This window comes from Chlorella variabilis, assembly GCF_000147415.1.
Source record: "Chlorella variabilis unplaced genomic scaffold CHLNCscaffold_11, whole genome shotgun sequence".
NCBI lineage: Eukaryota > Viridiplantae > Chlorophyta > Trebouxiophyceae > Chlorellales > Chlorellaceae > Chlorella > Chlorella variabilis.
In genome coordinates, this window is record NW_005435077.1 from 126,242 (window position 1) to 148,749 (window position 22,508).

Below are 22,508 nucleotides of genomic sequence, written 5' to 3' on the forward strand. Positions count from 1 at the left end.
TGGGTTTTTTAAAATTTCCCCGGCCCCTTTTTTCCCCCTTTCCCCCCCCCCCCCCCCCCCCCCGTGCATGTCTGCCGCAAGCTGGGCATTATGCGCTGGCCCTTCCGCAGCAGCGCCGCCAAGTTTGTGCAGCAGAATGGCCAGCTGTTGCCGCTGCTGCCGCAGCAGTACGACCAGATGCAGCACCAGTTTCAGTTCCAGCAACAGCCACCACAGCTGCCCAATCAGGCGGCGTTCGTAGCCGCCGCCGCTGCAGCCAATACGGCCCAGCCGCAGGGCTTGATGCAGGGGGCCGGCTTCGGTGAGGCCACTTTGAATAGCCCATCTGGCGGCAGCAGTGGCATGGCTGTGCAGCGGCAGCTGCTGGGTCAGCAGGGCCAGGGTCCTCAGTCGCTGGGCCAGCTGCTGCAGGCCCTGGCGAGCTCCCAGCAGGCGGCGGCAGAGGCGGGCGCTGGCCACCTGCTGCCCGCCAACCTGCAGCAGTTTGCGGCGCACCTGCAGCAGCAGCAGCAGCAGCAGCAGGCCCTGCAGCAGCAGCACATCACCATTGTAGAGCTGTTGCAGCGCCTCGCCCAGCCGGCAGCACCTGCACGGGGCCCTCCTGCGGTCCTGGAAAGCATTGCCGGCATGCTCCCGCCGTCTGCGGCGGCGGGGGCCCCAGCGTTTGCTGCACAGCTGACGCTGCTGCTGCAGGGCGCAGTGTCAGCCCCGGCCCAGCAGCACCCGCAGTCCCCAGCTGCCCCTACTGCCAACGTGCTGCACCAGCTGCTGTGCCTTGCACGCGCACAGCCATCGGGCCAGCACCAGCAGCCGGCCCAGCACCAGCAGCCCACAGGTCAGGCCTGGGCAGGGCCCTCGCCAAAGCCTGCCGTCCACGAAGCGGCGCCCTCTCAGCAGTCCGCTGCCACGGCTGCACTGCAGCCCGCTGGGGCCAGCGCCACAGCGACTCAAGCAGCAGATGTGCAGGAGCAGGCTCAGCTGCTTGCTGTCCTAGCGAAGCTCGCAACGGCAGCACAACATGCAAATGCCGCTGAGCCGCCAGTGCTGTGGGCGCAGGCGCAGATGCCTTCCAGTCAGGAGGAGCCGAAGCAGCCGATGGCGCAGGCGCACGGCATGGCGGCCGCGTCCCAAGTGCTGGCGGCACTGATGGGCTCTTTCTCTGCCAGCCCCACCAACGGCTCATTGACCCAGATGGGGTGGGCCCAGTAAACGCGTGCGCAGCAAACATGCGCCCCCCATTCAATCCATTCGGCCCTCCTTGAGGGCCATATACGTACCCCACCTCTCCCTGTACCCTTTGGAAATGAGTATGCCGCCCTTACCATCTTGGGACTGTGCCGAGTAATTTCACGACTTAACTTGCCTTTCAGACACCATTACACATCTGCGTTCAGTGCCACGGCAGCCTGCGTGTGTTTATATACCACTCCTCCCAACCTCGTTCACTCGCTTGATTAGGCCGCTGCCCTGTTTTCCTTTTGTTGACACCTGCCCCGACCCACGGGCCATTTCTTTTTCCTATGATGAATCCTCATCTTCATTTGTTCTGTACCTAGTAGTATGCTACTGCCCCAAACCCCCTCCTTCCCTCCCCCGCATCGAGCCCTGACTGTCCTTGGCCACTACTGCCACCGCCGTTGGCTGCGAGAACCGCTCCTCTCTCCTGATCCCGCCCCTGCCGTCTAGCAGCATGTGCGATGCAATCCCCCTGCCTCTGCTCCTGCCCTCGTTTGGCGAACCTGAGACTCTGTGTAAACCGCCAACATGGCAGGAAGCATTCACGTTACAAGCAAAGCAGGGATCGCCAGCAGCAGCAGCGTCCCCTCCGCCCCTCACGCAAAGTGGATACCCGCGGTGTTGAAGACGGCCAGCAGCTGCAGGAAGTCGTCCTGCGTCATCTTGGCGGACCGGCGCTCCAGGAACCCCGACCCTGACAGGACCTCCACCACCTGCTCCTTGAACCCCTCGCTGGCCTTGCCGCGCCGCCGCCGCGCGCTGCCGCCGCCGCCGCCGCCCGCCTGCTGCCCCTCCGCCCCATCCTCCCCGTCCTCCTCCATGTCGTCGTCGCTGCCGCCGCCGTCTGCTGCACCAGGCGGGAGGCGAGGCGACAGGGCGGCGGTCAGGCAGCGGTCGGGCCGCGGCAGCAACCCGCACGCTGCACATCCAGTCCCTTACCCAGCCGCATCGCAGCACCACCAGCAACCCCACCTCCCACCCACACCTCTCCGCCCCCACGCACCCCCTGCTACCGCCGCCGCCGCCGCCGCCTGCTCCGCATCCATGGCCAGCCGGTTCACCGCCGCCACCAGGTCCACCTCGCCGCCGTCTGCCGCGCGGTGCAGCGCCTGCGCCACCGCGTAGTTCTGCTCCAGCAGCGCCAGCGTGTTGCCCTGGCGGAAGATGGCGCCCAGCGTCTTGTTCTTCCTGCAGCGCGCGGGGGAGCAGAGGGCAGTGCAGGGCAGTGGAGCGGAGTGGTGGAGGGGAGGGGAGCAGGGTAGCGGAGCGGTGGCCGGGTGGGGGAGAGGGAGAAGGCGCAGACGTGCGTGTGGGAGTGGAGCAGGGGCGGTCGACTCAGGCGGGCCTGTGCGCCCCGCTGCACGCGCCGTGCCCCACCTGCCAAAGCAGAGGCGCACAAGGCCGTCCCACTCCAGCAGGTTGACGGGCGGCGCCGGGTTGCGCGGCTCGATGCGAACCACGCTGGAGTCGACCTTGGGGGGCGGCCGGAAGTTGTTCCGGCCCACCTTGAGCAGGTGGTTCACCCTGCAGGCAGCCCGGGGAGGCGTGGGGAGCCACCTGGAAGGGCAGGTGGGGCGTGCGGGGCCGGGCTGGCAGGCAGGCAGAGGCAGGCGAGGCGGGCGGGCACGCGGCAGCCGCTGGCTGGCTGGCTGGCAGAGGGGGAGGGCCGCCCCCGCCCCCGCGCTGCCACCCACCTGGCCAGCAGCTGCGTGTTGACGGCCAGGCGCGAGTAGGCGGGGTCGCCGGGCTTGGCCACCAGGCGCATGGCAAACTCGTGCTGGTACATGATGACCGCGGCGCGGAAGCAGGGCCTGGGGGCGGGGCGGGGCAGGATGGGCGGGGTGTGGCAGCGCTGGCGCCGCCCACGGCGGGAAAGCGCGGCAGCCGGCTGCCTGGCCAGCGCCACCCCCTCCCTCCTGGACCAACCCCATCAGATACATCACCCACGCCAGGCAGCATGGATGGGCGCCCGCCCCACCTGTGCGCCAGCAGCTTGAATGTGAGGGGGGAGGAGATTTGGTAGGGGATGTTTGCCACGCAGATGTCAAAGTAGGGCAGCTGCACCTTCATCACGTCGCCGTGGATGATCTGCAGCTGATTCTGGTAGGGAGTGCCCTGCACCAGGCACACCGGGCCGGGCAAGCAGACACCCAGGTGGGCGGCAGCGTGACACACCGCTTAGCTGCAGGCTGAGAGCATAGGGTGGCAGCAGAGCAGGGCCCGGGGCTGGCAGCCGTCCGGGACAGATGGCGTGGCCGGCTTCTCCCCGCAGGCTTGTCCCCGCCCGTGCGCCCGCCAGCTGGCATGATGCCGACCGCGCGTCCCCAGCGCCCGCACCTGCACCCGCCGCGTCAGCTCCAGCACCATCCTGGGGTCTAGCTCCACAGCAATCACCTTCTTGGCCCGCTCCAGCAGCTTCATGGTCAGGTTGCCCGTACCTGCGGGGGAGGGGGAGCGGGGGTAGCAGGGCAGGGCAGGCCACGCGTCAGTGGCAGGGGGGTGCCCAGCATTCATTGGCAGGAGCCTGTCCACCATCGCTGGGCCCTCGCATTGCGCACGTGCGCATTGTGCACGGGAGGAGCCTGGTCACAGGGTTCGTCCCCTTCCTAGCAGCTCATTGCTGGCAGGCAGACTCGGGCTCACCGGGGCCAATCTCCAGCACCACGTCTGTGGACTTGATGCCCGCCTTGTCCACGATAGACTGCACCACCAGCGGGTTTTTCAGAATGTGCTGGCCCTTGCTCTTGTGGAACTCGATGCCTGCGGGGCAGGCAAGCACCAGCGGTGGGTGGCAGCGGGCAGCACCACGACCACGCGCTGAAAGAGCATGCGCCATGGGCGGGGTGGGCCACGCTGAGATCACTCCCCCAGCTGCACTGCACCCGCCCTTTGGCAGCGCCAGCCACCGGCGGCGGCAGGCGGCAGGCAGCGGCGGCAGGCGCATATGCGGCGGCACACGCTGCGCCGCGGAGCCCTGCTCAGACCGCAGCTGTGGCACTGCAGGTAACGCAGGAAGGGGAGATGCAGTGTGCAGGAGGGCAAGCGCACCTGAGAACCCGCCCGCCGCCTTTTTGGCCGACCTCTTCGCCACGCCTCCCGCGGCTCGCAGGCCAGACATGGCTGCTTGCTGCTTATAAAAGCGCTTGAAAAGAGGGTTTCTCAGCTCCCAGCCTCACTGCTCATGCAGTGCCGCCAGCCAGCTGTGTGCAGTGGGAACAATGTAGCAGGAGAGCAGAGCGATTGAATATAGAAGAAGCGAAGAATGGGCTGGAGAGCATCCAGCGCCGCCGCCGAGGTGGCGGGGGCGGGTGGCACGACCAGGCACCGCGCAGAAAGAAGAACCAGAATTGGTGGGGATAGACAAAATTGTTGTGCATTGCTTTCTGTGACGACGAGTACTGAACGTTCATTCAGTCCGCCACCAGCCTGACCCAGCCCCGGCGAGCGCTGCACTGGCCACCGTGCATGTCGAGCTCCAGCAGGCGTGGCGTCGTGGCCGTGCAAGCTTCGGGCAGCAGCGTTTCTATCATGGCATACACTGCATCGGAGAGAGCCAGGGCACTGCAACACTCAGGTGCAGGCTGTGAGACCGCTGACAAGCATCTGGCACATGGCGTGCCCACCTGCTTCTGGGCACTGGCAGGACGCAGGGCTGACGATGACGTCGGGGCTGCGTTGGTGGCGCAGCTCCAGATGCTCGCTGCGCTCGTCGCCGCGCCGCCCCATCAGCAGCGTGAGGTGGGAGCGGCGGAACAGCGGCGACGCCTCCTGACAGCAGGACGGCAGACGTGGAAGAGTTGGCAGCAACTCGTGCTCCAGGTGTGAAAAGCAACCAGGCCGGAGCCCGACCTTGCTGCAACAGCACGCCTGCCTCTCACCTCCACTGGCTTGTTGTTGGGCCCCAGTATGAGCCACGTGAGGTTCTCTGGACCCAGCAATGAAGAAGTCAACAGATTTAGAGCAGTAAATGCAGAATGCAGCCAGTGCAGTGGAAGCGGCGGCAGCCGGCCACTCACCCACATATTTGAAGCCCTGCTTGGCCATAAACCGCACCGCCTGCGACGTCTGCCCCTTGGCAGCCCAGAGGAACAGCAGGCCGCTGCTCATGACGCGGCGATCCAGCTGCAGCTGGCTGCACAGCATGTCAAACGTCAGCGTGCTGCCGCTGGTGTTGGCCCCAGACAAGCCTGCATGGTTGATGAGCACACCCAGGAAGCCAGTGCCCAGCTGCGACAAGGAGTAGCCCAGAAAGTCACTGGTGTGGACCACGCTGCCGCCGCTGGTATCCGAGGTGCTGCCAGGGCTGCTGCCTGCGCCACTGCAGCAGCAGGGCCTGCTGCCTGCGCCACTGACAGCAGCAGGGCAGTAGGGTGCCACGCTCCGGATGCCTGCCGCCGAGGCCTGCCAGCCAGGCCAGCGGGCAGGGTCACCCTGATCCAGGCGGATGAGAGACACACGAGAACCAAACTCGCCACCGCCATCCATCGCAGCTGCCGCACCAGCCGCACCACCCTTGGCCCCTGCTGCAGCCTGCTTCTTGCCGCCCGTTGGCGCAGGCGGGGCAAGCTTGGGCGGCGGAGGCGGCGCCAGCCACGGCTTCAAGCTGCCAGCGACAAACTCATCCTCATCGCTGCTACTGCCAGGTGCTGCCATGGCGGGTTTGTGCTGCTGCTTTTGCTGCCGCTGCTGCTGCGGTGGGCCCCGCGGCCGTTGCGGCTTGCCAGCAGGCGCCGGCCACGGCTTCTTGGCAGAAGCCTGTTGGCCAGTGCTTGCAGCAGCGTCTGCTGCCTGCCGCTTCTGCCCGTTGGGTTGCTTTGCTGGCTGCTGCTTTGCTGCAGCTGGGGTTTGTGCCGTACCAGTACGTTGCCTGGTGAGTTCTGCATTGCCAGCGCTGGCGCCGCTGCGCCGCGACGGCACGCTCTCCTCAAAATCGTCAGAGCTGTCGACGAGGGGCTTGCACGCTGGCTCCAGCAAGACCGGCGCATCACGTGCTGGTCTATCCTGCTGCATGCCGCCACGGTAAAAAGCACATTGGCCGTGTCGCGTGCCTTTTTAGGAGAGGACAGTGCCAGCTGGCAACAGCCGCAGCTTTTCCGTTACCTGCAGTGCCCGCAGCACCCAGAACCCTGCAAGCTGTCAATTGTGGATGCTTCCTGGGTCTGATAAGCAGAGATAGGGCAGGAAGCCGCAGCCAGACAGGCACAGGGTGCGCACTGTGAAAGCAACTGGCGGCGGCGGAGGCAGGGCGGCACGGAGCGGGTTGCAGCGGTGCCAACTGGATGACTAGAGCGCCTCTCAGACGAGCTGCAGCACGCACCTCGACCCTCCAGACAAGGTTGGGGGCTTGCTTGCACGCCGGCGGACCGATCCAGCTCTGGGTGGGTGAGTGCTGACTGCTGAAGAGGTCCCCGACTGGGCTCCAATCGATGGTATCAGCGGTATGGGCGATGACGAATGAGAAAAAGGGCTCCGTTGCCGAAGAACGCTCTAGCAGAACAGTTGTACAGGGGCGCGTGGTTTTTGCAAGCTGTTTCTCCGCCTCGACTATTTAATCCGTGCCACGTCTGCTCCTGCAACTCGCTTGCCTCTCCACGCCCGCTCTGCTCTGAAACGCCCCTGCCATCTCGCACTTCACTTTCTCACAGCCCCACGGCCCCTGCTCAACAGCAGCGGGCATAGCATGGCGGACGCCCAACCGCCTGCAGCAGCCCAGCCGCCGCTCCCAGATGCCGGGGCGGCAGCTCCGCCACCGCCGCGCTCTGATGAGGCCGCAGCTGCAGCGGCAGCACCACCGCCGCCGCTGCCAGACGCGCCAGCGCTGCCAGCAGGAGGCGCAGAAAGCAGTGGAGCGCCGCCGCTGCCTGGGGCTGGACCGGGCGAGGCGGTAGACGCAGGCGCTGGGCCGCCAGCGGCGGATGCGCCGCCGCCGCTGCCCGAGGAGGATGAGGATGAGGACCCGCTGATTGTGGCGCAGCGGGAGCGCGAGGCAGCAGAGAAGGCCAAGGAGGCGGCAGCGCTGGAGATCCCACCTTACGATGAGGAGGCGCTCAAGGTGGGGGGTCAGCTGGCCTGCCAGCAGGCCCGGCTGGCCAGAGGCCTGCTGCCTGCTGTGGAAGCTTTGCTGCTGTTGCTGTTCCGGCCACCTGTTGCGCTGTTACCAGCACTGCGCTCTCAGCCTCGCCTCCCGCCTTCTCGCCCTGGGCCTGCGGCTGCAGGAGTTTTACACAGACCTGAAGGATGCGGAGCGGGAGGGCGAGGTGAACCGCATCCTGGGCGCCTTCAAGCTCAACCCCTATGAGCAGCTCAACCTGCACCACGATGCCACCCCCGAGGATGTGCGGCGACAGTACCGCAAGGTGGGTGGGTGGGGGCGCGTGGCGGCAGCATGCCCAGCACGCTGGCTGGGAGCTGGGCGTGCACAGAGCTTGGAGCGGCAGCACTGGTGGCTGCCTGCACTGGCAACCAAGCAACATGCAGCCGCACCACATGCCCCCGAGGAGCCGCCCTCGCACCAACCACCCCCCGCCTGCAGGTGTCCCTAATGGTGCACCCCGACAAGTGCAAGCACCCGCGTGCCAAGGATGCATTCGAGGTGATTGGCGCCGCACAGAAGGAGCTGCTGGATGAGGAGAAGCGAGCCAAGCTGGAGTTCCTGCTCAACCACGCCAAGGGTGCGTGCATGGGCTGGCGCCACGCAGGCGCAGCTCGGGTGTGCCCTGTGGGAGTTGGGGGAGCCGGCAGCGGATGCTGTTGGCAGGGCAGGCGCACTGTTGGCTGCGCCGTGGGCGTCGTCTGCCACCTGCCAAGCACCGCCCACACCTCCCGCCTCCTGCCGCGCACCCCGCTGGCCCTGCCCTGCAGAGGAGGTGAAGAAGGAGTGGAAGAAGGCGGCCAAGGGCGATGCGGCGGTGCGGCTGGCAACCCTGATGAACGAGGAGGGGAAGGAGGGTGTGGCGGCTGCCTTCGAGCAGGTGGGTGGGTGGCTGGGTGGGTGCGCTGGCCACCTGGCACGCGACGGCGAGTGGAGCGGGTGCATGCTTGACCGGAGCCTGGCAGGTCCCCCTGTTGCATGGTACCTGCCAGCAACTCGGCACGACCGCGGTGTGCTGGGCTGCCGCAGACGGACGAGTTCCACGAGGCCTGGAGGGTCAAGGCGCGAGACGTGCTGGCGCGCGCAGAGTGGCGGCGCCGCAAGCTCACCAAGCGGGTGGGTGCCCCTGCCTAGCAGCGCCTGACAGCCGCGTCGGCAGAAGAGCTGGCCCTGCATACAGCATGGGCTGCTAGCAGCATCCAACTTCCCTCCCCCTGCCTGTGGCCCAGATTGGCGAGGAGGAGGAGCGGGCCAAGGCTGAGTACAAGGAGGAGAAGGAGGTGGCCAAGCGCAAGGTGCAGCACGAGAAGCAGTGGGAGAAGACGCGGGACGAGCGGGTGGGCAGCTGGCGCGACTTTGTGGGCAAGAAGACCAAGAAGCAGAAGACAGGTGGGTGCGGTCATGGGCACGCTAGCCTGGTGGTGGGTGGCGCAGCAGTCGGGTCGGGGGGCTGTGCAGCAGCTGGCTGCTTGCGAGACTCCCTCAACCGCTGACGTGCTGCCTGATGATGCTGTCCCTGCCCTGTTCCATGCACGGCTGCAGTCATGGGCGGCCTCAAGCCACCCAAAATGAAGGAAAGCGACCAGGAGCGGCGCTACATCCAGAGACCGACGGGCGAGCAGTTCCGGCCGCCGCCCATGAAGCACGCAGGCCCCAAGAGGGAAGAGCACGATTGAGCTCGGCCGCTGCTTTGGTTCCTTGCTGCCACTTCCTTGCTGCTCGTGCTGCTTACCGACTCACCTGCCTATCCTTGTTTCACCCACCTACCTTGTTTACCTCACCGTGCGCCATGCGCTGCGCCTGGTGACATGCTTGTACACACATGTCACGGCATCATTATATGATTATATCGAAGGTTGCATCATTGCATCAATTTCAGCAAAGAAGTGGTGAAGGAGGCACGGAGTGGGGCAGTGCATAAGAAAAAAATGAGAGATAACGACGTTTGTTTTCTGGAGTGGAATGGGCCTGCCAACCAGGCCCTTGCACGTACTACCGCCGCCGCCCCACCTCCAGGCTACATGCGCTGCCGCCGCCCTCGCCCTCCTCTCCGCACTCGATGCCTGCCCACCGAGCCTCCACCAGCGCACAATTGAATGCCGGCTTGCCCAGCTGGCGGTTGACGGTGTTGTGGGCCTCGCACATCCAGAGGGAGAATGCGGCGCGGCTGTCCACGGCGGGCGGGCTGGCCCGCACCACCTCGCGGAAGTGGCGCGCGCACTCGCCGCAGGGGTACATGCGGGTCAGGATGTCCATCTGCGTGTGGGAGGGAGGATGGCACAGACCTGTGGCTGGTGCCCATTACACTGGTGGGCGCCAAGCATGCGCAGATGCATGCCGGACCCTCAGCCACCACGTCTAACCTACCAGGTTGCGAGCATCCCGCTGCTGCTGCCGCGACGGCTTCTCGGGGTACTGAGCGGCCAGGGTGTGCAGGAAAGTCCAGGCAGCACGCCCAACCTCCTCGCGGCTGACGGCGCCGCCGGCCGCCGCCCCGCCGCCAGAGCCGCTCCAGCCTGCTGCTGCTTGGCTCAGGCTTGCCACCGGCATGGCTACTGCTGGCTGCGCCGCAGGGCGGAACTGCCCGAGCTGCACAGCCACCGTGCGCTGCAGGCGAGACAGGTTGCTGCCAAATGCCTGGCAGTTGCGCTGAAGGCCGCTCAACGCCACGCGCCACGGCTCCGCCGCCGGCGAACCCCTGGGCCCGGCAGGCGCAGAGCGCTCGCCTGCAGGCATGCTTCTCCCTGGTTCTGTCTCGCTGAAACAAGCTATTTGAAGCTGCTGGGGTTACAAACAAGCGTGTTGAGTCTGGGCTCGTCCAGAAGCGAATGTCTTATGTGCACAGTTTGGGTGGCCCCGAGGCCAGCGGCGTGAACTTGAGGAATGCAGGAGAAGAAAACATCGCAGGATCAGGGGCCGGCCAAAGGCATAGCCTGCTGCGCGCTGAGGCCGCTGTGGCCACCGCTCGCCCGCCGCCACCTGCTCAAACCCCTGGTGCAGGTGATGCCCCACACCCGCTTGCAGCGTCTCGTGAGCTCAACAATGCTCAGGGGTGTTCTGGCGGGGCCTGGTAGCTGCCACGCTCGCGCAGGAAGGCCTCCGCCTCTGGGTTGAACGACTCGCGCGGCGAGCGCGTGCCCAGCGCCTCGGGCCCGGTGCCATACTTGGTGGCGCCATAGTAGCGCAGCACGTCCTGCACACATCATAGCACCATCATCAATCAAACACCAGCTTGCGGCACCATCCGCTCGCTGCACAGCCAATCCACAGCCATGTACACCAGCCTACTCCATGCACCTCGGGGTGCCCGCCACTGTGTCGGCGGGCATCCCTGTGACACCCAGAGGTGGAGCAGTTGCTGCCCACCAGGGCTCACCCACCTCGGGGTAGATGCCCTTCTCCTCGGTAGCCCCATACTTGCCCTTGGCCTTGCTGTACGACAGCGGCGTCCAGTCCTTGGGCGTGGCGGCGTCCAGGTCAGCGCCATACTCCACCATCAGCTTGATCATCTCAACGCCTGCGTAGCAGAGAGCGGCCGGTGGTGGAGACAGGCCAGGCTGGAACAGGTTGCGAGGGGGCGCACATGGAGCTAGCAGGCAGCCATGGTACTGGTCTGGGCAGCTTCACGCCACCACCACACTGCACGGCTTGCTGCACCAACAGCAGGTCCCAGGACCGCTCACCGCCGTCGATGCCCCAGAACAGGGTGAGGTCGCCGGCACCGTTCATGAAGTTGGGGTCTGCGCCCGCCCGCAGCAGCGCCTTGGCGCACTCCAGCCTGCACGCACGGTACGGGAGGATCGGGACGCAGAGTCGTAAGCCCTCATGGTGCATGACTGCGGATTGTGAACATTGGGGCTGTTGTGCATACCACACGGCCACCGCACACCTGCCGCGGTGGCAGGCCACCATGAGGGGCGTGTAGCCCTGCGGGCACTTGTAGGCGCGCCCATACACAAAGTTCACGTCTGCCCCCTCCTCTATCTTCTTGTACACCAGCTTGATGTCGTTCTGCGCGGTAGAAAAGGCAGGTGCAGGCAGCTCAGGAGCCGTGAACATCGGCGACCACTACTGTGCTAGGTAGGAAGAGGGCCCACCTACCCACCCCGCCCACACACCTTGACGATGGCGTTGTAAAGCTCCTCCGTCTCGCGCGAGGCCTTGATCACGTCATCCCCCACCTACGCACAAGGGATGGCAAAGCCTCAGCGCTGGCGCCGGCCTGAAGGAAGACTGAGGGGCACCACGGGCAGGGAGGATGCTGCTCACTGTGTGTGACCCCTCCCCTCTGCATTCTTGGCTGTGCATGGCAGCGGGAGGTGTCTCTTGTGCCAGCAATGCACGGCTGCCCCAACACAGCAGAAAGCAGCTTGACACACTGCCCCTGTCGGCTCACCGCCTCTGGGTCGAAGTCGGGGTGGTGGGAGCCCTTGCCGCCATCCCACTGCGCCTCGTAGGCCGCCTCCGCCTCCTTCTGCCGCTTCTTCATAATCTCCTCCATGGCTGCTGCCGTGGATCAGGCACCCTGCGCACCGCGCCTGCAGAAGAGGGGGTGGGGGGAGGAAGCGGCGGAGCATGACGCGGCGCAATGCTGTGGCAGGGCCTGATTTGCATGCGTCGGCTCAGCGGGAGATAGTCTTCCTGATTTATTTCAGTCTGCAGTGAGCGATGGCAGCAGGGGCCCGCACCTAGAGGGGTGGGCCCTGTTGACTGGCGGTCGATGGGGGCTGTGCACAGCTGTATTGGGCACTGCAGCAGCCCGGCGAGGGTGGATCCAGGATGCAGGGAGGATCGGGTCTCGGTGCACTCGTAGCGGTTTTGCTCGCGGCTGCTCGCGTTCCAGCAGTACATCGTACTTGCGGCTGGTTGCCTTTGGGCTTCCAGCAGCTGCCTCATCCGCCTGAAAGGTCATAAACATCTTTGTGACCCCTGACAGCGTCATCATCGCCCCTCACACCTTCGGCCTCGCTTGACCGCAGCCCCACGTGAAGAGTATGTTTGAAGGCGGCGGGGGTGGGATGTTTGCCGGAGAACAGGGAAAAGGGCTGGTGAGTGTGCGGGCTGAGACGGTGGCGGGAGGCGAGGAGGCTGTGTCACCGCCGCCGCCAACCAGGCCTGCTGCCCTGCTGCCCACGTTGTCCAAACCACGCAGGAGGCCAGCTTCAAGGAGTTTCTGAAGCGCCCAGAGAATGCCGCCATCCTGGAGAAGCAGCAGCATAAGGAGGCAAGGCAGGCGCTCCAGCTGCAGGAGAAGATGCGGGCGCTCGAGTTCCGAGACAAGGTGCGCATCGCTGTTGCGACAGCGAGCAGCGCCGTTTGGCTAGCATAGCAGCGCAGCCATGTCCTACATTGGGTGTATCTGGTAGCAGGCCAGGCTCTGCTGCTGATCTCCAGCAAGGAGGGACTGCGTGCGCTGCTGCTGTACCGAATTGAGCGGTGCAGGTGCTGGAAGCGGAGTATGAAGCTCAGAAGAACATTGCGCCCTTCCTGGAGAACAGAGTGCTGCGCCGCATCGTGCAGGTGGGCCGCAGGATCTCCTGCAAAGGGGCTAAAAGTCTGCTTCGCATTAATCCTGGTGCTGTTACTGCTGCACACATGGCCGCTTGGCCCTGCCCCGCCCTGCACGTCTGGCGCAGACCTTCACAAATGACCCCAGCGGCGACTTCTCCAAGTGGGCCAACAACCCGCGAGTGGTGGAGATGCTGCGGGAGGCCAAGCGGCTGATGGATGGGGGGTGGGTGTGTCAGAAGCCGCTGGGCCGCTGTGCAATGCCCACTTCACTCTGGCAGGTACCGGGGTGCATACTGGTGAAGGCTGGGAAAGCCGATGCACGCCCCCCCCGCCAGCCTCCCCGTTGCGCAGATTTTTGAACGAGGACGACGTAGAGACCTTCATGATCCGGCAGCTGGACGACCCCGCTCACGAGGCGCACGAGGACTTCAAGCGCAAGACGCGCAGGGTGGCGCGCCTGCCCACCGAACAGCTGGTGGGGGCGCTGAACGAGCACGTGAGTGGCGGTGGGCGGCTTGCCATGGCACTCGCTGCAATTCTCATCCCGTGCATGTGCGTGCTTGCTGGCACTTGTGGCTCAACGGTAGGGTCGCTGTGGCCTGATCAGCTGGCGGCGTGGCGCCTGCCTGCAGTTGACGGAGCGGCGGCAGGGCAACGAGGCCTACCGCTCCAGAAACTACACAAAGGCGCTGCACCACTATGAGCGGGCCAAGGCGGTGGTGGAGTTTGTGGAGGGGCTGAGCCGCGCAGACCAGGCAGAGGTGGAGGTTAATAAAGTGGCTGTGTACCTCAACCTGGCGGCGGTACACATGGCCACGCAGGTGCCACAAGGGGGGGATGGCCGTGCGGTTACCAGTTTGTGGTAGTGAAGGGGCTGTGCTGCTTGCTGGCTGATCAGCTGGCTGCTGCTGCCTCAGCAGAAGAGCAGCAGGCACCCAGCCACCCCATGCCTGCCCACCCATGCGCCTGCAGGAGTATGGCGGTGCCGTGGGCTACTGCGACAAGGCCCTGGAGCTGGACCCAGCCAACACCAAGGCGCTGCTGAGGCGCAGCCGGGCGCACACGGGGCGGCACGACTACGAGGCTGCCGCCGCTGACCTGGCCCGCCTGCGCCAGCTGGACCCACTCAGCCCGGAGGCCGCTGAGCAGCAGGCAGCGCTGGAGCGCACGCGGCAGGCAGACCGGCGCAAGGAGCAGGCTGTGTTTGGGCACATGTTTGAGCGCAGCCAGGTGGCGGCAGCGGGAGCTGCGGGCGCCAGCTGAGGGCAGCGCATGCTATTCCCCACCTCGCTTTCCTGTTCTGGGTCGTTGCACAACGGAGCGTGTGTGACAAGTTGCAATGCATGAAAGATGCTAGAGTTGGGGAGACGATCTCAGGGCCAGGCGGCAAATTGGTTGAGAAGTAGGCTCCAGCTGTTGGCAGAGCAGGCCTGTAGGCCTGTAGTGATACAGAAACCTCAAACCCGCAGAAGCAGGGGAGGATTAGCTGGACAGAGGAGCAAGCAACAGCAGCAGAAAAGAAAGAAAACAGAAGAGGAGGGATGGCAGGGCAGAAGAGGCATGCAAGCAGGAAGGAGAAGCGTCAACAGGCAAGAGGCCGGCCAGGGTCATGAAATCAGCTGCTGCGATGCCCGCGGCGGCCCATCGCTGCTGCCTGGGTGGTCCAGCGGGTTCAGCAGCCTGCTGCTCTCCTCCTCTGCCGCTGCCGCTGCCGCCGCCGCATCTGCTGCAGTGGGCGGCCGCAGCGGCGGCACCCACCCCGTGGGCAGCAGACAGTGCAGCGAGACAGCTATGGAGGCGAGGCGGTTGATCCAGCTGGGCGCCTCCTGCCCTGTCAGCCGCGAGCAAAGGTCGCTAGAGAAGTGATTGCAGTTCATCTGGAGCAGGTGGTACCTGCAAAATGTGGGCAGCACAGGGCTGGGCAGACCACCAGAGATGCATGTCAACCAGCAACCAAACAGCCACACCGCCAACGACCCCAAACCGCAGCTGCTGGAGGGCTGCGCAGTTCACGGCAAGGGCAGGCAGTCGTGGCGGGTGATGCGGCGCACCTGTTGCCCCTGTACTGCGCCCCCATCTGCTGCACCACCGCGTGCACCTCTGCCGGCGACAGGTCACAGTGCCCCACGGGGATGGCCTCCCTCCATGCCACCGTGCCCGGCGCGTGGCGGGGATTGGTGGCAAACACGCCTGGAGCATCGAACTCATGCCCTGCAAAAGGGGAGCCAGGCATGCGGGGTCGAGTTAGCAGCAGAGCAGGGACCTGCCTCACCATGACCTGCTCACATGGCTGGCGGCAGCCGACCAGGCAGCCCGCTCACCGCCAAACGCATACTCGACGCCGTAGACCTCCACGCCGCTGTGGAACACGCCCACGCCGCACCAGTAGGTCCAGTCGTTCCTGCAAGCAAGGCACGAGTTTGCAGCGCTGTGGAGGCGCACGCCGCAGCGGAGCAGCCCTTCACTTTGGCAACTGCCCAGGGCAGGATGCCCAGCTCCCAACCGCTGGCCCGGCGCGCCAGCAGACGCACTGTTGGAGGAGGTCATACACGTTTAGGTAGACAGTGGCACCTCCATGGTCGCCCAGTGCCCCTCTGCTGCCGACGGCAGGCAGCGCCATGCCTGGCTGCGCCTGCAGGCCACGGCGGAAGCGCAGAGCAGCAGTCTGGCGGCGGCAGCCGGGTGCGCCGTCGACCAAGGGGCAGGAGCAGGCGCGTGCTCCCTGCAGCCGCGGCGCAGGGATGGCACTCGCCTGCACAGCCTCTGCACTTCGGGCCTAGACCGTGGCGACAAGGCCGCGGCCGTGCAGCGCCGCGCTTGCTCCCCAACAGCAGAAGTGCCTGCTGCGGTGGCTGGCGCAGCAGCGAGAGAGCAAGTGTCTGCAAGTGTGGCAAGCAACACACTGGCCACAAAGCGCGCACGGTGAGTCGAATCAGTACAGTACGGCAGGAAGAGGCGCTCTGAGAGCTTTGCTCTCCTGCGGCCTTCCAGCATACAAGGCGATCGCTGCTGCTGCTTACCGGACAGGCCTCCACTATCTCAAGCACCCCCTTCGATCAGTCTCCTCTGTGAGCTCCAGATCAGGCCTCTCCACCTGCCTGTGCCCCCCCAAGGATTCGAATCCGATCTGTGGGTGGCGGTGGTGGTCAGCTGCCCACGATCGGCTTCGCTTTCGTTGCCAGGCCGCCGGTGCGAGCCGCCGCGCTGCTCTGCTGCAGCTCCATGCGTTGAAGTAGGGCTCGGCGACACAGCGCCTTGAAGCGCCGCTTTGAGGGAGCAGCTGCTGCCGTCGCCCTGGCTGGCGGCAGGGGCTCACCCGCCGCTGCCTGCGCCTGGGTGGACCGGCGTGCAGGTAGCGAGCAGCCATGGCAGAGGCGATGGAGGCAGAGATTTTTGGGGAGGAGCAGAAGGATGAGCTGCCCGAGGAGTTCCAGACCATGTCGGCAGAGGACATACAACGCAGGTGTGGGCGCGGAGTGTGGCGCCGCCATGCTTGGCGTTTGGGCACGGGTGCAAATGCATCAGGAGCCCTACGACCGCCCCTGCTGCCTGCCTGCCCTCCTGCCTGGGCTGCAGGTCGCGGCTGCTTGAGAATGAGATCCGGGTGCTGCGGGACGAGTCCAACCGCCTGACGCACGAGAAGGCGGGGCTGGCGGAGCGGGTCAAGGAGAACCACGAGAAGATCAAGCTCAACAACCAGCTGCCCTACCTGGTGGCCAACATTGTGGAGGTGCTGGAGGTGGACCCAGAGGAGGAGGAGGAGGAGGATGGTGAGCATGCTGGGTGGGGTTGCTGTGGGCTGGCCGCTGGCAGGGTGCAGGCACCGGGCGTGGGCAGAGCGCCGCACGGCGTGTGCCATGCTGCAGCTGCTGCCGCCAAGGCTGCTTCTGCAAGGCCTGCTGCTGTTGCTGCCCAGCCTGCCTGACCCCGCCTGCCCCTTGTCCCCGGCCTGCAGGCGCGGGTGCGTACCAGGATGCCGGGAAGAAGGGCAAGTGCATTGTGCTGAAGACATCCACGCGGCAGACCGTGTTCCTGCCGGTGGCGGGGCTGGTGGACCCCGAGACGCTCAAGCCCGGGGACCTGGTGGGCGTGAACAAGGACTCCTACCTCATCCTGGATACCCTGCCAGCAGAATACGACTCCAGGTGGGGCTCCTCTGGGGGCGACCCACGCCGCTGCCCGGGAGCCCCTGCTTGCATCCCACTGCTGCTGCTGCTGGATCCACCTTCAGCGCTATCCTCCAGCTCACCCCCCCTTCCACCCCACACCCACCCGCCCCCACGCGCCATCTCCCCCGGCAGGGTCAAGGCCATGGAGGTGGATGAGAAGCCGACCGAGGACTACAGCGACATTGGGGGGCTGGACAAGCAGATCCAGGAGCTGCGGGAGGCCATCGTGCTGCCCATCACCCACAGAGACCGCTTTGTCAAGCTGGGCATCAAGCCGCCCAAGGGCGTGCTGCTGCACGGGCCGCCAGGTGGGCAGGGGCGCGGCTGGAGCGAGGGTGTGGTTGTGTTCGGGTGGGTCTGCCCCAATGTGGCTGCTGAGGGGCAGTCAAACGTGGCCAGCATCGCTTGCTTGGTTTGCATGTGATGATGCTCCACGTTGTGCCCGCCCCTTTCTCAGCCTGCCTCCCCCGCTTATCCGCCCTCCCCCGCTTATCCGCCCTCGATCCCTGCCCCGCAGGCACCGGCAAGACGCTGATTGCGCGCGCGTGCGCCGCCCAGACCAACGCCACCTTTCTGAAGCTGGCGGGGACGAGCCTGGTGCAGATGTTCATCGGCGACGGCGCCAAGATGGTGCGCGACGCCTTTGCGCTGGCCAAGGAGAAGCAGCCCTGCATCATCTTCATCGACGAGATCGACGCCATTGGTGAGGGAGCTGTGGGGGTGGGGGGGGCATGCACAGCAGCGGGTGGCCGCAGGTGTTGTTGCTACAAGTCGGGTGGATACTCGCGCATGCTGTTTGGGCGGCAGGGAGCCGACGAGGGCGGGCTGCCTGGCATGTGCGTTGCAGGCACGACGCGGCGCGACAGCGAGATGAGCGGCGACCGCGAGGTGCAGCGCACCATGCTGGAGCTGCTCAACCAGCTGGACGGCTTCTCCTCGGCCGACGAGGTCAAGATCATTGCTGCCACCAACCGCCCAGACATCCTGGACCCCGCGCTCATGCGCTCGGGTGGGTCTGAGCAGGGGCCGCTTGGACGACAGGCGATGTGCAGGCGTCACTGACACAGGTATCATGCATGCTGCTGTAGACTTCGCCTGCTGACTGGTGTCTGCTGCCCCGCCGGCCTTCGTTTGCCGTGCAGGCCGCCTGGACCGCAAGATTGAGTTCCCGCACCCCAACGAGGAGGCGCGCGCCAAGATCCTGCAGATCCACTCCCGCAAGATGACCGTCAGCCCCGACGTCAACTTTGACGAGCTGGCGCGCTCCACAGACGACTTCAACGCGGCGCAGCTCAAGGCGGTGAGCAGGGGGGGAGGTGCAGCAAGGGCGCAGGGCGTGCGCACAACAGGGGCAACGGCAGGCATGGTCGCTCAGCAGACTGGCCTGTCTGTTTTTGTTTGATGATCAAGAGTTGGGCCTTTGTCACCAGTGCCTGCCGCCCCCACGGCCCGCAGGTGTGCGTGGAGGCGGGCATGCTGGCTCTGCGGCGGGACGCCACGCAGGTTAATCACGAGGACTTCAACGAGGCCATCACCGAGGTGCAGGCCAAGAAGAAGGCCAGCCTCAACTACTACGCGTGATTGGCCAGCGCATTGCCTAAACATGTAACACACGCAGCAGCAAAAATTCAGGGAGAGGGCAGTACAGCGCAGGACATGCTGCTGCATCAGGCGCGAATGCCTGCTGCTGGGAGACCAAAAGCAATCCACACTGCTCCACTGCAAATCAGACTGCTCCAGCAGCTTGCAGCTCTTCGAGGTGGCTCTGCGACTTCTCTCGTTTTGGGCTCTCCTTCGTGCACTGCAGCACCGAGCCAGCTCAGGTGCGTTCGCAAAGCACGAGCAGCCTATGCCGCAGCTTTCTGCGTTCCCCACCCCCCCAACTCGCTCCTCACTCTGAACCCTACGTCGTGCAGACGCAACCAGGCACCATGCTTGCTCCTGGCATGGAACAGCCTCGTGGCTCGGAGTTCAGGAGCCAGCGCCTGCGTCAAACGCAGTCGGTGGCACCCGCCGCCCGCCCTCCCGAGGTGGCAGCTTTTGTGGACTCGCACCGCCTCCTGCGGCAGGCCTGCAAGCTGCTCCCGTTGACGGCCAGAGAGGAGCCGGCGCTACCGCATGGCGCCGCTGCACGGCAGGCTGTGCTGCGCGCATTTGGCAGCGGGGCGCGCGCCGGTGGGATTGCGTCGCTGTTCCAAATGCCGCCAAGCCCACTACTGCAGGTGAGTGGTCAAGGAGGCGGATGGATGGGTGGGTGGGATTAGGAAACGCACACTGGGGCACCTTGGTGCCGCCCGGTAGCTGAGCCCGGTAGCTGAGCCCGTCGATGAGTGCCTGCCTGTCTGCTGCAGTCGCGAGTGCCAGATATCACACTGGCGGACGCACAAGAAGGAGTGTGCAAAGCTGGCGGCTCAGCAAGTTTGAAGCTGAGCGTTGGCCCGCTCCCCGCCCTGCCCGCCCTGGCGCGAGGTTGACCAGCCCCACCGTCCTTGGCGCAGCATGCATCGGCTGTCCACATTGCTGATGCAGCAGCTGCCGTCTCCAATGGCGCTCCACTTGAGCCCGGGGGCCAGCCACGCAACCAAACAACACAACACTTGCCCGTGCCTGAATGATACAGGGCGTGCAAGGCTGATACCGATACGTCCCAGCCCCGATCTGGGCCAATCTTGCGCTCTTGCCGCAAATCGTTGTGTTGGGTTGCAGTACTTTGGCAGTACCTGTTGTGAATTTCGCTGAACTTCCGCAAGCCCGGTCCAGGCAAATTGTGGGGTGCAAATTGTGGGGTCAGGCAGCGTGTGGAGCGGCGGTACATGCATCAGTGGGCTCAAACGTGTTCACCGGCGGCCCTCTGCAACCGCAGTCTATGGGGGCACAGTAGCAGAGGCACATGAAGCAGCACAGCAAGGGGTCCCTCAGCAGCATGGCCGTCGCTGAGAGTGACCTCGGCGAGGTGAGCAGCGGGGCGGGCGGGCGGGTTGCCGGCACACTGCCGTGCGGGCTGCGCGCCAGAGCCATGCATGCACCGTCGGTCCTCTCTGCTGACTTCAGGATGCGGCGGTGGACCCTGCTGCCGTCATCCGCAAGCTCGACCGCCATTTAATCCCCTGGCTCTTCTCCCTGGGCATCCTCTGCTACCTTGACCGCACCAACCTGTCGTTTGCGGCGCTGGACCTCAACCGCGACCTGCACCTCTCCTGCTCCACCTACGGCCTGGGCGCCTCCCTCTTCTTCATCTCCTACGCCCTCTTCCAGATGCCGTCCACGGTGGTCTGCGCCCGCCTGGGCGCCCACATCTGGTTGTCGGCCAACATTGTGGCCTGGGGCGCCGTGGCCGCCATGTTTGCGCTCGCCTCCAGCGTCCCCGCCTTCCTGGCGCTGCGCTTCCTGCTGGGGGCCACCGAGAGCGCCGCCTTCCCAGGTGGGCGAGGGGAGGCTGCGTGGGACCGGGGCGAGCCCGCAGACAAGCCTGCGGCGTGGGATTTTCCCTGCCGCGGAATGAGTGCATGCACCTGCTCCCTGCATCCCACCCTGCCGCCGCCCCCTGCTCCCTCCACCACCTGCAGGCATGTGGTACCACCTGTCCACCTTTTACAGCGAGGCCGAGATGGGCCCCGCATATGCCAAGGTGGCCTCCTGCACCGCGGTGGCGCAGGTGGTGGGCGCGCCGCTGGCCGCCGGCATCCTGGCCATGGACGGCGTCGGCGGCCTGCGGGGCTGGCAGTGGCTGTTCATCCTGGAGGGCGGGGCGACGGTGGTGTTTGGCGCGCTGCTGCGCTTTGCGCTGGCACCCTCCCCGGCCAAGGCCCGCATGCTGACGCGGGCGGAGCGCGAGTGGCTGCGCCACCGCCAGGAGACCGCGCGCACGGCGATGGGGGCGGCGGGGCAGCAGGGGGCGCATCCGCAGGCGCGGGAGGGCGGCGGCTCCACATGCGCCGGCTTCATGCACCAGTTCAAGGGCACGCTTGGTGAGTGGCGGTGTTCAAATGGATGCGGGCCCAGGTGCTTGCTTTGCTGCCCCGGCAAGAGCTCGCCCCACCCTGCCCCCGTCAGACACTGCTGATGCTGCCTGCAGGGGTGGTGCGCGACTGGCGCATCCTGTGGCTGTCCGGCTGCTGGCTGCTGGTGGCGGCAGTCATGTTTGGCATGGTGGGTGGGCAAGCAGCTGCCGCCGATGCGGCGGCGGCGGCAGCGGCGGCTGCTGGGAGCTGCAGCCAGCCCAGCCCAGCACATGAGAATACCTGCCTTGCTGCCACGCTGCCACGCTTGCTGCCACGCTGCCTGCAGACCTTCTTCATGCCTCTGCTGGTCTCTGCCATGTTTTCCGGTGGCGGCGCCATCTCTGGCGTGAGCGGCGGAGGCGGCGGCGGCCACGGCGCCTGCCACAGCGACGACGGCGACGGCGAGTCGGGGGGCGAGGGAGAGCGGCAGCACAGCTCGCTGGTGGCCCTGGCCTCTGCGGTGCCCTTCATGCTGGCGGTGAGCTGTGATGGTACTTTCCAGTGCCGTGCCTGCAAGGATGCCTGCTGCTACTGCCCCATGGTTCAGGGCCGCTTGAGCGAGCCTGCAAAGCCAGCAGCCCACCCCACCCACCTTGCCTGCACCTGGCTGCTCCACGCTTCAGGCCGTGGGCATGAACATCAATGCGCGGCTGGCGGGGCGGGCCAACGAGCGGCACCGCCATGCCGGCGTGCCCATCCTGCTGGCTGGCATCCTGCTGGGGCTGGTGCCGCTGGCGGCTCGCACCGCGGGCCCCGGCCTCGCCTTTGCGCTGCTGTCTATGACCGCCGGCCTGTGCTGGTCCTTCCACGGTCGGTGGGCCAGCTGTGCCGGGCTGCTGGGCCTGCGCCTGCTTTCAGCTGGTGCTGTAGCCACCTCTGCCTGCACCTCCCACATCAATCCCACCCCCTTCTTCCCCTCCTTCCCCGCCCGCAGGCCCCTTCTTCTCCTGGCCCGCGGTGTTCTTGCCCAACGAGCAGGCGGCTGCGGGCTTTGCCTTCATCAACTCGATTGGCGCCGTGGGCGGCTTCATCGGCCCCTACCTGCTGGGCGTGCTGAGCGACCGCGGCGACGGCGGCTTTGGCACCGCCATGCTGGTGCTGGCCTGCTTCCTGTTGGTCAGCGGCACCCTCATCCTGCTGTTCCCCGCCCCCGGGCACCGCGAGGAGCAGGCGGTCACGGTGAGCCTGAAGCCCAGCGACCCCAGCGGCGAGTACTCGCTGGCGCCGGCGGGTGACCGCTCCTCCACGCAGTGCCTGTCCCCGCGGGACGAGGAGGAGCAGGATGGCGACATGGAGTCGCAGCAGCGGCCTGCGGGCTGGCAGCAGCGGCACTCCCGGCACAAGGCCGCCAGCTCGGCTGGCCAGCTGAGCGAGGTGGAGTTCCAGCCTATCCTGGATGGCGCCCGCTCCACATAATCAATATTTGCCCCCCCGGCGGCGCGGGAGACTGCCAAGCACAGCTGCTTTTCTGTGTTTCCTCATTGTTGGCTGAGACCCATT

General features: G+C 66.0%; 9 protein-coding genes across 9 annotated transcripts; 4 read left to right on the forward strand and 5 right to left on the reverse strand.

Annotated features, from left to right (window-relative positions):
* Positions 1-1,832: 1,832 nt before the first annotated feature.
* Positions 1,833-4,072, reverse strand: CHLNCDRAFT_23464 (hypothetical protein; the record flags this gene model as incomplete). Its single annotated transcript, XM_005847310.1, has 7 exons — positions 1,833-1,949; positions 2,298-2,424; positions 2,614-2,760; positions 2,931-3,047; positions 3,215-3,351; positions 3,574-3,674; positions 3,880-4,072. The coding sequence occupies 7 exons, from the start codon at positions 4,070-4,072 to the stop codon at positions 1,833-1,835; spliced, it is 939 nt and encodes a 312-aa protein (XP_005847372.1).
* A 574-nt stretch (positions 4,073-4,646) lies between these two features.
* CHLNCDRAFT_134188 (hypothetical protein) lies at positions 4,647-5,889 on the reverse strand (the record flags this gene model as incomplete). Its single annotated transcript, XM_005847311.1, has 5 exons — positions 4,647-4,774; positions 4,860-5,004; positions 5,115-5,161; positions 5,253-5,546; positions 5,667-5,889. The coding sequence occupies 5 exons, from the start codon at positions 5,887-5,889 to the stop codon at positions 4,647-4,649; spliced, it is 837 nt and encodes a 278-aa protein (XP_005847373.1).
* Positions 5,890-6,772: 883 nt separating this feature from the next.
* CHLNCDRAFT_57920 (hypothetical protein) lies at positions 6,773-9,003 on the forward strand (the record flags this gene model as incomplete). Its single annotated transcript, XM_005847169.1, has 7 exons — positions 6,773-7,288; positions 7,452-7,592; positions 7,769-7,907; positions 8,098-8,207; positions 8,357-8,443; positions 8,557-8,716; positions 8,870-9,003. The coding sequence occupies exons 1-7, from the start codon at positions 6,917-6,919 to the stop codon at positions 9,001-9,003; spliced, it is 1,143 nt and encodes a 380-aa protein (XP_005847231.1). The 5' UTR covers positions 6,773-6,916.
* Positions 9,004-9,319: 316 nt separating this feature from the next.
* On the reverse strand, positions 9,320-10,214 carry CHLNCDRAFT_35514 (hypothetical protein; the record flags this gene model as incomplete). Its single annotated transcript, XM_005847312.1, has 2 exons — positions 9,695-10,214; positions 9,320-9,583 (listed from the first exon to the last, which is right to left on the reverse strand). The coding sequence occupies exons 1-2, from the start codon at positions 10,061-10,063 to the stop codon at positions 9,320-9,322; spliced, it is 633 nt and encodes a 210-aa protein (XP_005847374.1). The 5' UTR covers positions 10,064-10,214.
* A 159-nt stretch (positions 10,215-10,373) lies between these two features.
* On the reverse strand, positions 10,374-11,828 carry CHLNCDRAFT_134191 (hypothetical protein; the record flags this gene model as incomplete). Its single annotated transcript, XM_005847313.1, has 6 exons — positions 10,374-10,520; positions 10,708-10,844; positions 11,011-11,105; positions 11,217-11,338; positions 11,446-11,508; positions 11,724-11,828. The coding sequence occupies 6 exons, from the start codon at positions 11,826-11,828 to the stop codon at positions 10,374-10,376; spliced, it is 669 nt and encodes a 222-aa protein (XP_005847375.1).
* Positions 11,829-12,345: 517 nt separating this feature from the next.
* Positions 12,346-14,101, forward strand: CHLNCDRAFT_52450 (hypothetical protein; the record flags this gene model as incomplete). The annotated part of the gene is made up of 7 exons (XM_005847170.1): positions 12,346-12,375; positions 12,480-12,608; positions 12,770-12,847; positions 12,964-13,061; positions 13,190-13,334; positions 13,471-13,659; positions 13,811-14,101. The coding sequence occupies 7 exons, from the start codon at positions 12,346-12,348 to the stop codon at positions 14,099-14,101; spliced, it is 960 nt and encodes a 319-aa protein (XP_005847232.1).
* A 482-nt stretch (positions 14,102-14,583) lies between these two features.
* CHLNCDRAFT_13602 (hypothetical protein) lies at positions 14,584-15,238 on the reverse strand (the record flags this gene model as incomplete). Its single annotated transcript, XM_005847314.1, has 3 exons — positions 14,584-14,731; positions 14,890-15,049; positions 15,160-15,238. Coding segments are annotated over 3 exons (387 nt in total), but the record flags the coding sequence as incomplete, so codon positions are not given.
* Positions 15,239-16,203: 965 nt separating this feature from the next.
* On the forward strand, positions 16,204-18,588 carry CHLNCDRAFT_134194 (hypothetical protein; the record flags this gene model as incomplete). The annotated part of the gene is made up of 8 exons (XM_005847171.1): positions 16,204-16,301; positions 16,415-16,608; positions 16,794-16,983; positions 17,140-17,315; positions 17,525-17,710; positions 17,855-18,016; positions 18,150-18,307; positions 18,463-18,588. The coding sequence occupies 8 exons, from the start codon at positions 16,204-16,206 to the stop codon at positions 18,586-18,588; spliced, it is 1,290 nt and encodes a 429-aa protein (XP_005847233.1).
* A 1,342-nt stretch (positions 18,589-19,930) lies between these two features.
* On the forward strand, positions 19,931-22,424 carry CHLNCDRAFT_134195 (hypothetical protein; the record flags this gene model as incomplete). Its single annotated transcript, XM_005847172.1, has 7 exons — positions 19,931-19,960; positions 20,059-20,428; positions 20,574-20,975; positions 21,083-21,156; positions 21,295-21,486; positions 21,632-21,818; positions 21,943-22,424. The coding sequence occupies 7 exons, from the start codon at positions 19,931-19,933 to the stop codon at positions 22,422-22,424; spliced, it is 1,737 nt and encodes a 578-aa protein (XP_005847234.1).
* Positions 22,425-22,508: the final 84 nt, after the last annotated feature.